Source organism: Ostrinia furnacalis, unplaced genomic scaffold (assembly GCF_004193835.3).
Source record: "Ostrinia furnacalis isolate ACB-3 unplaced genomic scaffold, ASM419383v2 OfSCF4874, whole genome shotgun sequence".
Lineage (NCBI taxonomy): Eukaryota > Metazoa > Arthropoda > Insecta > Lepidoptera > Crambidae > Ostrinia > Ostrinia furnacalis.
Window position 1 is genome coordinate 16,825 of NW_021135113.1, and position 15,356 is coordinate 32,180.

Genomic DNA, 15,356 nt, shown 5'->3' on the forward strand with positions numbered 1-15,356 from the left:
GCGACTGCGAGAACTCGTCCCACGGCGAAGCCTTCACGGTAAGTGGCGCGAGCACAATGGGAAACGCGAGCGCCCGCGCACCTGTGTCGTGTGTTGCTCTTTTTCTTTTTAATTTTATGAGGCGACGAACTTTTCTGCACACTACGCGATCGGTTGATGACCCGAGCTTAATGATCGAAGAGCGGCGGTTTTCGATTCGAATTCTTCGTCATTTCAATCGTACATTAGCATAATGGTCGGTAATTCATCAGATGTTTTTTTTTGTTTCGCGTTTGATTCACGCGACGACATGTGAATGGGCTGACGAGACAGTAGCGAGGAGTTATGGCCAGCAAAATGAATTAAAAGCGAGCGACAGCGTCTCGGGATTGTTGTTGAGTATTGGTGAGGGCCGGAATGTGCGCGCGGCGGCCGGCGCGGGCGCAAGGTCGCACGCCGCGGTATGCGCACGAGCTCAAACCGCGCGCCGGGCGCGGGCCGCGGCGGCGTCCTGAGGCTTCGCCTCTCTCGTGATCGATTCATCTGCGGTTTATGGAACTGAGCAAACCTTGCTTGCTCTCGCTATTTTAAAAAAAAAGCTCTATAAAAATATATTTATTTTCATAGTTACTCCTACTTATTAAAGATTCAGTGAAAATGTGATCGGACATGTTAGGTAGGTATGTGTATCATTTACTTTTAGAAACCGACAACACGTCAAATAATCCCAAATAAGAACAATCGACATCCAATCGACGACAAGTCTACTCAATGGCGCAGGATTACAAGCACAATTTATAACTTGTCACTGAGTCAGTGTCTGCCCAAAATAAACGCGTTAATCGGATCAAGGGATCAGACATCGGTTTAGTGTTAAAAGTAACTGCGCCTGTCAATGAAATAACAAAATCTTATCAAAAATAAGAGTCTTTTATTTTTTATGGATCCAATACGAGTCACATGAAATCTAACGTTAAAGAAAAAGTACAAGTCTGCCTAGTCAGATCTAGATAGGCGATAGTCGTAGCGATAGCACTGAACATGACCTCAGACAGCGTTTTTAATTGGAGCCGGCGAGGTGCTATCATGCAAGAACTTCTATTTCGATGGGCAAAGCGTGACTTTCTTAACAAGTTACAAGATATGATTTGTTTGTCTAATCAATTTTCTAAAATTAAACTTCATTTTATAAACGAATAAACACATCAAATTCAAATTATGTAGGCCCTTTTTAGGGCAGTTATATGCGCTACCATCATTTCAGAACTACATATCGGCTGATGCTGAGAAATCATTTATTGAAAACAATATAAGTATATAACAAATTCAATTTGTAAATTACACCTTTTTCTACATCCATAGAGCACAAAATTATATTTAAGTAGACATATCAATAAAAATACACGAATTTTTTGCCCAATGCGCATGACTTCACAAAAAGTCCCATCTGGTGCGACTGAGGGAAGTGTCACGCGCCGCGACCGATGCATTCGCCGCGGCCAATATAGCGGCGCGTCACTGCACTCGGCCCATTACCGGATCACGCTGTTGATCGATTGGGCATTTTGTCACCGGATCATCGCTAGCCACGATGTCACGTAGCTTTTTAGGGATACGCAACCAGATAAGTGACTGTATAAAATATCTTTTCTGCGGTTTTATATTTTTACACACTGCTAGTCACAAACTAAGCAAAACTTGTAGTATGGGTACAATACAACGGATATAAACATACTTACCTGTACTCGTATGTATATAGGAAATAGGTATGGAAACGTTTGTTCCAATTGACCTACGTGATACCTACCTATTGAATTATGTTTCTGAACTTCACTTCCAACTTTTATGTGCAATGAAGCTAAATCAAGAGGTCGAGAATAGGTTGTTAAATGCAACTAATGCAATATCACGATGCTCAAAGCTTTAGTTATTGAAAACAATAAAGGGAACCCCTTTTCTTTTTCCTATTGTTTTATTCTACCGTTAACCTTAATCATCATGTTTTAGAATCAAAACATTAAACAAATACAATACAATGTATCTAATGAAATAGTAGACATTTCTTAAAATAGTTCACGACAGACTTTGTAGTTTTTACTTCCAGGCTGTTTAAAAAATATCACAAATCAAGTTTATTAGACGGAACTTACGAAGAAAAAGATGTCTTTCTTTTATAATCACCATTAGCAGGGCTTTGGTTTGTTTTATTGCTTCCTTGTGTTTGTTTGTATTCTGTCACCGAGACTGAGCGTTAAATCAATCAGCACTCAGATTACGGACATGAAAGAACATGGAAATAACTTAAAATACGAGTTGGATTGAGTTATATTGATTAGGGTGTATTTGTCCTCTGGTAGAGCAAAAAAGTTATGAGAAATGAACATGTTTCTAAGAGATACATTAAAGTCTTTTCTCATTATTAGTCTCTTTCTCTTCATTGTCTTGTAGCCCTTCAAGTATCAGCGAATCGAGACATAATAGAAAGCAACTGTTACCGCGCCCTAATGCGATCATTTATGGTGCAGCCAAACCAACGCGATCACACGCCATCAGCCGGCGTGCAGGCGATGGAACAGCGAACCCTTAAGTCTGATCGCCATCGCTGCACGCCGGCTGATTGCGTTGGTTTGACTGAACCTTTAGGGTTCCACGAGCTAGAGAAAGCCTCCACTTAGGTATCATTGTCACCGATTGACATCTAGTTTATTTCTTCCCGCTTCATCTGAACTATCCCAGGAACACCAATGACTGGAAGACTAATGCGTGATGCTTAGCACTAATCAACATTATCAGCAGACATTCGTCTCGGCTATCGGTCCATCGCGCACGCTAATTGGACCGCGGCTGCAATGACACAGGCGAATTAACTGATTGGCCGCGTTGATTGATTTGCGACTATGGGATAGTACTGCAGTTAAAGTTATTATTTATTTAAATTCAGAACCTTACAATTTATTTGTCTTTTGATATCGGCAAAAATATAAGTGACATGACATACTCGTCGATTAATTTTGTACGATTAGATCGAATGATTCAAAACTGTCTGCTTGTTCGGATTATTTTCATTCAATAAATCTAAAGCACATTTGAATGAAAATTCTGTTATCTTAAGTAATTTTAACTACATAGCGTCAAGTGTTAATAATACATTTTCACTACTAAAATTATAAATATGTATTGCAATAGGTAACAATTTCATAGCATGGTATTCAAGACTCTTGATCTAAGCAATATCGGAGGATCTTCAATATAACTTGGAATGCCTTTGCGAGGAGGTCCAGCTTCCCTCAGAGCAATATTCAAAATATGCTGAAGATATCTTCGAGCAGACAACCATGACATTTATTAGAGAACAAACATAATCATATGTTTTCATTGAATGCTCTTTGAAATCATTTACACTCGTCACGTTATAGGATGTATTTTTTTTTGTATCGCATGTTGTGAATGCATCCTTTACTTTGCAATATAATGTTTCTTATTCACATTGAGCTCCTTATTAATTGCTTGATTTAAATAATAATTGACAATAAAACTGGCGCCGCAGTCACTGAGCCTCCAATATATCATTCAACGTCAAACTGAATAGACTGCAAAGGACTATTATTTATTCTAATTGACAACGTATCATTTGTTTGAATTCATTGGACTACCACATACTGGTAATAGAGACCTATACGTTATAATATTCTTGAGAAAATTTCCACAAAATGTAGTTAGTATCAAATATTTATTGGTCAAACATTGTCTTAAATTTTTTTTTTTTTTTTATCCACAACGAGGAAGCTCTTGGCCTGTATCTCACCTGATGTTAAGTGACGATCAGGCCGAAGGTGGGAGCGAGCTTCACCCGGAATCCTCAACCACGGAGGAACTGGCTATCTTACCTCTAACTGTCGGAACACAATAATGCTGTTAACATTGTTGTTATGGCGACAGACTTAGGTAAGATGGTGGTAGCTAGCCAGGCGGACTTAGAACAAGCCCTACCACCAACCAAACCGAACAGAAAAATGCCCCCACTGGGAATCGAACCCGGGACCTCTGCGTCTGAAGCAGGTGGTCTAACCACTAGACCACAGAGGCGGTTTAAAATTATTAAGGTTCTGATTGTCTGACCACTCCAACCTGAATCGCACTAACTCGAGCATCTTAATACAGAGATGTAAAAGTAGTTTGTTCTACTCAATAGAATAGAAGGACCAACTTCACTCTTCCCGTAGATGTACGAGACTACTTCCACCTCTCGTTCCCACCGCAGCACCTCCTGTGTAGCCAGGATATACAGCTTGACCGTCAATAAAAACCCAACCAGTGTAGGTCAAGTTTCTCCCGGGGGAAAGTTAAAATTAATCAGGAGAACATAGGAGGAGTCGCGGTTTCCGTGGATGTAGTGCACAAATTAGTATTAGTTATTCCTATTAACTCCTCCAAAGACTAAATTAAGTTACTTTCATTAGAAGTGGGTTCACAAAATACTCCAGTGGACGAAAGGGATCGAACTAGCGTTCCTCGAATCTCGAATCGGCTGTCCGACGCCGACGCCGCGCTGTTTGGGGCTACTGTTGCCTTTCCTGATGATGATGGTGATGATGATGATGATGATGATGATGTTGATGTTAGTGATGATGATGATGATGATGATGATGATGATGATGATGGTGATGGTGATGGTGATGGTGATGGTGGCTGTCGGGCCTGCACTGACCTGGTCGGGCGTGTCGGTCTCGAAGGCGTGGCAGTACTGCGCGGCGGGATCGCGCCGCGGCTCGCGCGCCACGAAGGCGAACAGCGCGCGCGCCGCCTCACACGTCGCGTACGAGATGCGCCGCAGCGCGTGGGACATGCGCACGCTCTGCAAAACGACACCTGATACACATTCGGGACATTGCTTTAAACAACAACAGGGGTAAAAAAGTGGGCCTGCCCGCAAAAAGCGTTTCGCTAAATCTGTTCTAATGTGAACGGTAAGGGACTAAGCCCGCTGTGTGGTAATTTTCTTCTACGAATAATATGCGCTTTTTCTAAGCAATACCTACTCATCTTGTTGGCAATATATCAAACTAATATCGACTTGGACAAGTCTTTTCGTCGCTAATTTTCACGGATCCTTTTGTGTCCTGTAGGGTGAATTTTCTTTCACAATTAGGTGTTTTTCGAAACTGCAGTTTGCTGAAAGAAAATATGTTCTTGAATAATCTCGATAGAAGACCGCTTCACAGCGATCGCTTGCGTTTCAATTTTACTAAAGTTCATCCAAACACCGATGGAAATATAACATAACTGAGGTCATAAATATTTTTACAGTAAATTTAGTGCGAGAGCTCCTGAAAAGCTAGGTATAATTCCAGCGGCAAAAGCTTAAAACTAGAGCTTTCGAGCTGAAATGTTTTTGAACTTCAGGACATTACTGATATTTACGATGCTTGTTCTTGAGCCCCAGGGCCAATGTTCTAAACATATGTAGATTAAACGAGGCGAGGAAATGAAATGACAGCGAAATTAAAATTTTATGTAGTTCTTAGCTCTTGTTCGTAATTTATAGCCATTATATTTTACTTTTCTTTTCAATCAATACATTTATGACAACAGTTAAAGTGTTTTAATGAGTTGAATATTATTCGTACACACCTGGTCGTCGGGGTCGCATACTTTGACCCCAGAGAGCGCTACCACCACCAACACGGGGACCGCACGCCCGCTCTCCTACAACAAACAAAAAGTATTGTTACTTAGGTACATAATATGTTACAACGTTGAAAGAACCAAAAGGCAAATCTAGGAAAATGTGATTACACTTTTATAGCCCTTTATTAAATTATTAGATATTCTTAAAATATTTTACTAACTTCATATTTTAATTATCAAAAACAGACGCATACTGTGTGAACCTAAAAACCGACCATTAAGAGGCATTCCGAGTGGAAATGTGTTGAAAAACTTTTTGTACCGCGATACGTGAGGCATTTGCTTAACAGTCGGTAGCAGCAATAAATTTGTTTCAAGCAAAACCAGCCACTGAACTGGAATCTATTAAAGATTTAAGGGTGGCGACGCATTTGAGTTAGGTCACAAACATTCGCATCTGACTATACAAGATATAATCATTTCGGACTCGGAATGGTTGACTTAATTAAATTTAACCAACATTGGATTATTGCAAATATATTTTTAACACTGGAATTTTAATACTATTCAATATACTCGTGGCCGTATGCACAAAGGTTCACGATTTATCCATAATCGGCGTTAGCCATTTTCGTTTTTGCTGTTTCATACTAAGCCACGCTACGCAGAGTATATTAAGCCTTTGGTACATAGTGAAACATTATTCGTCGTTTTCTCTCTAGTCTGTAATCCCCTCCATGGCAGGCGCGCTGTTTACACGGAGCATCAGTACCAGCGGAGACAAAAAGACACGCCGCGAGCGAAGCTCCATCGTACTCGCTGGCTATGGCTGCCGCTCCACGCAGGGTATTAAGTACATACAAAGCTAGATGTAAATGCCCTAGCATAATCGATATTTTGATATCACACATGAGATTCCTTTCACAGTATTCCAAAATATAAGTACTAAAAATTGATTTTCAGTTGCCGAAAGGAGAACGTTTTACTACCTAATATACATTTTAATTATACTCTTCAAAATCATAACATTATTTTAGGATTACACAGTTAAAATTACAATAAACAACAATTGATTAAAAGTCCTTAATCGGTCATGATTTTTAATGGAAGTCTTTTTCTTATTATGAATGAGCCAGAGCATGTTCAAAACCCGAACTTCAACATTCCTTTCCAAAATGTAAGCGCTCTTTTTGTGACAATGAAACTTAAACTAAAATTGCGAGCTTAAAACAAAAGTACTGTCTACTTTCGTGGAAAAGTTTTACAACAGTTTTTGTATACTTTTAAAAATTACCAAGGAACTTGGTCGCTCCGCTCGTCACCGCACTCTGCGTTAATAACAAAATGAAGAGTCGAGGGGAGGGGAGGGGAGGGTTCTCATTAGGCGTTTTAATTAAGACGGCTTCAAAGCTGTCCGCGAGCAATGATAGACTCGATTGCTGGAGCCAATAAGAGAAAGAGTTGGGCCGTCGGCTTTATATCTAGTGTGTAGCAGGGCTAAGATTGCATTGTAAAAAAGGGACAAAGGATTTTACTCTATTGTGCCCCGCTGTAGTACTGAAGCTTCAAGATCGATTCAGGCGAGAATCAAAAATGTAAGCGTTGTGGCTGTGGCTGAAGGGATTGGGCCTACTTATTAACATTTTGTGTTTAGTGTCGCATCTCAAATTAAATTAATTTCAAAAAATTGAACTGCCTAAGGCGGGAATCGAACCCACGATTAATTGCTCTACTTAGCAGTATCATCACATAAATAATACCTATAATGGTAATATTCATCGTACTCGTAGATATATTTTTCAGTACCTACAAAATTATTACCTGTCAGTACAAGAAAAATATTGTGTCATAAAAACGCAGCAACCCATTTGAGTGCTAAAAATAGACTGCTAGCAGAAAATACATCACACTAACCGAGTAAAGTGCTGAGGCTTTAATTGTTTAACTGCCTATGAAGCAATTTATCAAACGTGGCCAGCCGCTGCTCAACAAAGCAAATTACCTTATTTAAAATTCTCCACAAGTTTATATTCACTCAACCACGACGAGATTGAAAATTTTAATAACGCTCCTTAAGCGTTAAAGCGAGCGTTGCTTAATAATGGACGCTCGCTAATGTCTAGATGGCCGAACTTCGATCGTAAGAGGGTTATAATTTTTTATAGATGGTGTAAAACGGCCTGTATAGTTTCTGATCGCGGTTAATTTTGTAACTTTATCGTTACACATCGTATAACCAAGTTTAAGCTGAATCAAAACTTATCCGTGTTACAAAAATATTTTCGTTCAACAAAATACAGCCGAATCGAAACATCGAAATACGAATCACTGATCTAAACAAGTCGACAATGGAGCCATATTTAACGATGTAGGTATGTGCTTGACCGAGTTCAATTTTTTAATATCAGTGGATGTAATGAAGTGCCTGGTACAGTTATTCAAAACTTATAACTCTCGAAATATTGACTTTCTCACCGGAATCCCCGAGGCTTCAGCTATAATAGCAGTATGTAAATTTTTACGGCGGCTATGAAAGCACCGTGATAACTCGGCTCCGGCGCCTCGCAGCGTGCACTCTATCCGCCAATATGCGATTCTGTTCATAGACAATAGCGAAGAAATTGATACGAGTTTATGAAACACTCCACTCCTCCCTCGCACTTGAAACTTTATTGCTTATTTCATGCATCGACATAGGTATGGTTTTGTTTGAACTTTTATTGATGATAACATATTGACTATGTTAGGCGGTTATCACACTGCGCCGCGCTCCGCCGCGGAGCGCGTGATTTCATATCCCTTCGTGAATCCCGCGCGCAGACGCGTTGTCAGTGTGTTGTGCCGCGCGTGTTTTCTATACAAACTGAGGTATGTATTTGCATACAATGATTAAATCTGTCGTCCCGCGTACCGCGGCGGAGCGCGGCAGAGTGTAATAACCACCTTATGGTTTATGTTCAAATATTTTTTCTGCTAATAGAATTTTTGAGCAATTCTATAACATACAAAAACAAATAAGTTTAAAGCTCATTAAGATCGAATACAACGACATTCGCAATTAGGTACAATATTAATTTTGTTGCAGTACTGTATAAAAAAAAAGTTCAAATTATCGCACAATTTCTTCATCTCTATATAATTTAACCATTTATCCCAAAATGTTCAATTGTATTCGCTAGCACCAGACCGCCTCCAACTCGGCGCGGCGCTGCCGACAGTTTGCATGCAAATGGTGACTTACGCGGCGGCGAAGACAACCTACGATTGCGTTAGTCTTAGGTATTGTTTAAGGTGTCATTTTTCTTTTTAAATAAAATCAGAAAAGTAACACTGTGCAGTAGATAAGAACAAGGAATATGATCATCATAATTATGATGTGGGTGGGGGACAGGTTGTTATACAATGTAAAAATTAGACAGAACGAGTATTTGTAGCGTTTGGTAGTATAAGCCTTTGGTTTTTCGGGCAGTTAATCAGTATTATGGGCACGTATGGAAGTGCACAGCGTTTGATTCTTCATACAAATTAGAATCGGGCCCAACTATCGGCCGACTAAAAATCGGTGGTCTGCGCCTAGGCATAATGTTATCATTTTACAACATTTTTTCCGGTAATACGAGTAGCAGTAATTCCGAAATATAACTTTATTAATAAAGTATGTATTTTAGGTATACATCTTCATTATTGTCTTATCTTGAAGAATTTGCATTTAGACAGAGCGCCATCAGTCTCCCCGTGTAAACTCCTCCATTCCACCTCACCTTGAATGACGCAGTTTACCATCCGCGACCTGAACCGTCCTATCTTGCCACAGCAAACCATCCCTTATCGCCTCCACCCAAGGCCCTCAGGGTCATTAGGGCAAGGGTTGGAGCCATCGCGGCGAGCACGTGGAGGGTAATGGATTAGGTACCTTTGTATACGTCTGGCATTTCACCGTCATTGGGCGGGTTGAATTTTAAGGAGATGGGTTTATATGGCGCTGTTATGAAACCCCTCTGTGACAATGTATGGCAACGAGTTAACTATCTGCATAACTAAACGTTAGTTTTCATTCGCTAAAAATGATACGGATAATGTGAACTACACTTCACATGAAAACACATGCAATGTAAACACTCGTATAAAATTATTACTCGTATACTTTTCTGTTATGATAGAACATGAGATCAAAAAGTGATAAAGGAGTTCCTTGGTTTCGACTTTGTCATCTGTTATTTGCTTCCAACTCGATGGAAGTAGAATTTTCAACCTCTCTTACTTTCTTCTGTTTAATTTCGTTGCTGATCCGAAAGCAGTTTAATTTTCCCCCGGGACAAATTCATACTCGTTTCTTTGGGTTCCACTGGGGGACAAACTGTAGACTGGCTACACAAAAATTACCGCGTTGGGAACGAGAGGTCCCATAATTTAAACGACGTTTACGTTACGTTAACGATATTTTTCTCATAGGAAATGTCACATCTTAGTTCTTCCATGTAGTAAGTTCGTAAACAAAGATCAGTACAGTACCAAAGTATAGCACATAAACTCAGGACAAATTAGAAAGTTTAAATTGATTTGGTTTAAACAAGAAAAAGACGTAATGAATTTAAGATCCTCGACGGTTTTATCTACCGCAATCGGAGCAATCGGATTCAGCGCCCGCATTACGTAAAGCTCCCGCAAGCTATCTCTATATCAGTAACCAACTGGGATGATTTCATTGCACAATTTGAGATGAAAAAACGACAAACTCTTACTCATTATTATGATATAACTTAAATACCTACTTATGCTTCCAAATTACTTATTATCTTTTTGAGCTAAGATATGATAAAGATACTACGTATTTGTCTTACTTCAAAAAATTACCAACATTCTAATTTCGACGTTAATTTATTATTTTGACAATATTTTCGTATTACTGTAATATTTAAATGACACCACACCACGATTTATTGGCGACTTTCTTAGTCCTGTCAGTTACGTAATAGGTCCGCGAAATCATTCTTTAATTGTTTTATTCTTCGTTCCTCCGAATCCTTCTGCAGATTGTTTTCAATCAGCTAATAATGCCTTCTTTTTTTGCAGTTTAAACGTTTTTTGGTTAGGTACCGGCGAAACATTTATGAGATCAATTAGCTTAACATTACAATGATTAATCTAATGCGTTCACAAAGAAAAAGTAGGTATTTTGTGATAGATATTACTTCTATTGGGCGATCAATATCAATTAATTTATATTTACACATAAATTATGTTGCATGTGACTTCACCAGCTTGATCTTGTGTATTTTCTCACACATTAATTCCATCTGTTATTATCATATCCACTCCGACTAGCTAGCATTGTGAGGAGTAACGAGAATGGCTTTTTTATTAATTTGTCCGCGGTTAATGTGGTCTTTGTTGTGTGAATTAATTTGGGACGCGCTGAGAAAAGCCGCTGAATGGATGGGAATGTCATTATTATGACTCTAGCTTGTCCGGGTGTAGACTTGTTTAGTTAAGATGAAGTCGTCATAATATTCATCTAATATACCGTGTTTGTTTAGGCGTCATAAAAAAGTTCCACCACTGAATGCTTGCACACCTTTTCTTTTGTTGTTATGTTATCATAACTAAAGTTATGGAGCTTTACTAGAAGAAAGAACTATTGAACTAAGTTTAAATAAGTAGGTTATTAGTTGCTTAGTTTTTGCAAAATGTTAACTCCACCAAACTCAACTTGTTAACTAAAGTTTGTATTTCACAGGCGCAGTAATTCTACTGCCTCAGGCCTTTATGCTCGCTTATATCAGGCCTGTCGGTCTGAAGTTCCAAAGTTTCCACACCTCAGTACTATAAACCTGGTCCTGCTCAAGACGGCAGATTTCCCTCGTGACTGCATCGACACATTGTGCGAATTAAACAAGCACCTACAATCTACATGCATACTCCAGGCAATCGTAGCACGTGAGGGACGGCAACATTGCACACGTCGGATCAGCTGAGATTAATTCGTGGCTTATGCGCCAGATAGCTCAGGATTTAGCTGGTCGTACATCCTAATACTGAGAGTAGGTTGGTACCTATACATTCACATAACGAGATTCCAGAATACTAAGTAGGCTTTGTTTCATAAACTCTGAAAACAGTCATTCTGTAGAAAAAGATACAAAAATAGATGGTATTAGGAGTACTTATTGGACCTAGTGCTCATTTATTTACGCTATTTAATAGTACATAACAGGACGTACAATCTAGTGAAATAAATAGTAATAATGGGAATTTTATTTAACTGGATTTTTTCTTGAAAAAAGTAGAGCTGAAATGGACCTACGTCTACGAACAGTCTTCTTCTGCACTTACCTAAACTTAATATTCTACCATGACTTGTACAGTGGCAAGCTTTTAACATTAGGAACGCTGGGTGACATAGATACTTAGATGATCAAACGAACTTACCAAGTGAAGTTCGATCTGAATTATCCTGTTTTCGCCGAAGAGATTTAGTATTCATAAAAGTTCCCACGAGTAGCTAGGGAAGTAATCGGTCACCCTCGGCAGAGCCCCGCATGCCCAGGGAAGAGCTGAATACTGCACCGAATCGCTCTGGTCTCGGGCAGGCACCGTTCAAGACTGAGCTCCCTCTCAGCCACGCGTTCATCGGCACGGTTCGCATCACACCTTGAATTAGGGGGAAATCGTCCATGGTACTTTCCCAAGGTAGCCATGACCACACTTTTTGAGGAGGCTAAGGACCTCAAGGTTTGTGGTATCCCTAGGAGAGGAAGGAAATGCAAAAGCAAAGCAGGATTGGGGTAGGAAAAGGGTGTTAAGGAGCATGGGATGCGTCTGACCATTTCCGTTACGTCTGTTTCATAAGGAACCAGACCAAAAACAGGCGGCAACCACGAGAAGGATAACAGTCAGGCTTGCCTTGAGGATCTACACAACCAGCGCTCTCCCTCAAGGCCAACACCAAAGCAAGCGGCCGGGACAGACCGTGCAATGAGCGAATTGGCAGCGTTACAGCGTTAAACGCATATAAGTAACACACCCTTTCGCTCGCCCAAAGAAATGTAAGTAACTACATTCCATTTTACAATAATTATGCTGACATAATGATGTCATACTTCTTATGGAATCCATCGAACAAGGGATTTTTTGTAAGGAGACCTTGTTTGAAACACTAAAGCTTTGAAACTAAAAATCAATAAAAAAGGGATCGTTTAAAAAAATCTTAAGTGAAGTACTTGAGTTTTGGGGTCTCATGTGAAGGAATTCAATCGTTAAGTACCTACCTACCTACTTAAGAGCGTTTACGCGAAGCGCGGCGTTTCAAGGGACATCATCGGAAATGATTCGCGCGCGGCGTTTTTTAATAGTTTTCAAATGTTTATAGCAAAACAATAACAATGAATTAAATATCGTTTCAAAGTAAATATTTTAAAGAAGATGTTGTTTTATTATATTAAGCTATTTTTATGTTGAATAAAGGAAGAATATTGGTGAAAAAATCAATTTGATTTTTGGGTATTTCACGTTCTTTTAATTTGTGATATCTTATTGTAAAATGCTTAAATCTAAAAATTTTCTCAGATAACTATTTGCCCAAGGATCTATGCTATAGGATATAATGGCTACTGGGTAACATCTCGCATTACCTCGGAGCAAAAAATGGCTACTGGTTAACATCGCGCGTTAACTTGGAGCTAAAAATGGGTCAAAGTTACGCGTCGTGTCACAACGCTTATAATAAAAATGTACGAGCACTTACACAAAATAGTTGTTACAACCAACCTTGTGTTGGGTCTAATTCTCGTCACTACACTGCACAACTTAAAATAATTACGTTTTTTGTCGGTAAAAACGTCCTGGTGACGTCACTTAAGCATTTTTCTTATACTGCGTGCGGTCGTTGCGCGTGCGCACAAAGGAATGAGACCGCTCGGACACCGAGCCCACAGCGTGGTAGGGGTGGGGTTGCCCGCTCTTTTGTTTTTTACTACTACTGCGCTGAATATTGTGTGCGGATTGGCTTGTCGTACAGGGGTACTACACGGTAAAATAAATCTCGGAGGCGAAAGCAGGATAATTCGTAGCTTTCTTCATATTTTAAAAAGCCCACATCACGGTGCTAAGTTTCGCTCTTAGTAGTAACGAAAAAATTGCAGATTTACGTGATTCATACCCGTTTTCACCATCAGTCCCTAATTTTTAAGTGTCCCCTATGAAAACAAAATGCCTGTTATATGATACCACCATAGGAGTCACGTAGAAATTAGGGATTGATGGTGAAAACGGGCATCAGCCACTCATTACCCAAACTATACGTACATTTCATAAACTATTTCACAAAATAACGAATGAAAGTAGTTAATATCAAGATAACGAAATATAACGAAACTAGATTTTTTTATGGTTAATCATTTGGCTCTACGAAACGAAAGACGACAGACACTTATTACTGAGTATTAATTACTTGAGCCTTTATATACTTTTTGAACTTTTCCAGAGACAACTTGCTTAATTTAAATCCTTTGAAATTTTCAAAGCCCCCACTCTCAAACAAAGTGGAACTCTCACCCCTCCAGCAAGCCTAAATACTTCGGCGCTAAGCATTGCTGTTGTAGGCCTAAAACACGCGCAGGCACTCGCGTATCCGGCAAGCAAAGAAACACGACACTTAGCGAAGTAGCGACTATCGTCACTCGCACTCTGGCTCAGTTTTGTACTTTCAAACTGTTCCTACACTCACAGTTTTACAGCGGCTAAGAGATAAGCTTACAGCGGATTAAAAGGTTTTGAATAAATCGGACCGTAAAACGCTGTACAGTTTGTTATTGAATAAGTGCTCAATACATCAAGTACTCCAGTCAAAATGCATTCTACAGTAAGTACTACACATTACGTACCGTACATATTGCTTACTACTTATTACCTAGATGTTTACCAAATGATAGTTGGAGGATAGTGTACGAGATCAGGGTGCTTACCATGAGTTTACGTTATGTATGCTCGCTAGCGACTACGTAAAAAATTTCATTAAATGTATTACAAATTGTGCAGCGCCCCTAGCGGCTACTTTCAAAATCTTCATTGATGTTTTTGACGCACTCGCTAGGGAGTACACCTAACGTAAACTCATGGTAAGGACAAAGATCACATTCAGATATTAGGTTCAGTTATTGATCATGGGACTTTTTTTTAATCTTTCAAACCTTTGGCTACTGGACGTCTTCAGGATCTTCTTTAAACCTGTAACTTGGGCCACCCTTAACAGCGCCCGTCCATTAGTAGGCCTTTGTAACCGCATCAAGTTGTCGCAGCCGGAGCCGGGGCCGCCAGTCGCAAATGGGTCGTTACCGCGGGCTGAAGACGCTGAATTATTTCAATGGTGGTTTTAACCAGTCTTCTATGTTCCTACATCGCCGTGTAAAAAATATCGAATCCGCTTCTCTACATTATAGATGTCTCGCCGGGTTGCTATATCCTATCCTAATCCAAATCCGTCTGTCAACTGTCAAACAATAATGTTTTTTTCAAACTACCTTATATCTGCGCTTTTTGATGTTTTCTCATGTTTATTTTGTTTATAAAGACTATTTAAATGAAACTATTTAATTATGAAAGTGTAAAAGCATCGAAAATTATAGATATTGATCGAAAACAGATTGACAGTTGAAGGAAGGATTTGGATTGGAGTTGATTAAAGCAATCCGGCGTATGCCATCATCAAAACAATCTTAAACAAATAGCTGTTTTTATTTGGTTTTCTTGAA

The 15,356-nt window shown here is 39.5% G+C and overlaps 1 protein-coding gene across 1 annotated transcript in view; it reads right to left on the reverse strand.

The window, feature by feature from the left end:
- Nucleotides 1–4,687: 4,687 nt before the first annotated feature.
- Nucleotides 4,688–15,356, reverse strand: part of LOC114360071 (SH2 domain-containing protein 5-like) — a gene marked incomplete at its 3' end in the record, with an annotated part of 56,278 nt that continues 45,609 nt past the window's right edge. Inside the window, exons 3-4 of the mRNA XM_028314627.1 lie at nucleotides 5,611–5,685; nucleotides 4,688–4,834 (exon numbers count right to left, since the gene is read on the reverse strand). Of these exons, the coding sequence (XP_028170428.1) occupies nucleotides 4,688–4,834; nucleotides 5,611–5,685 (222 nt within the window). The remainder of the gene's footprint in view (nucleotides 4,835–5,610; nucleotides 5,686–15,356) is intronic.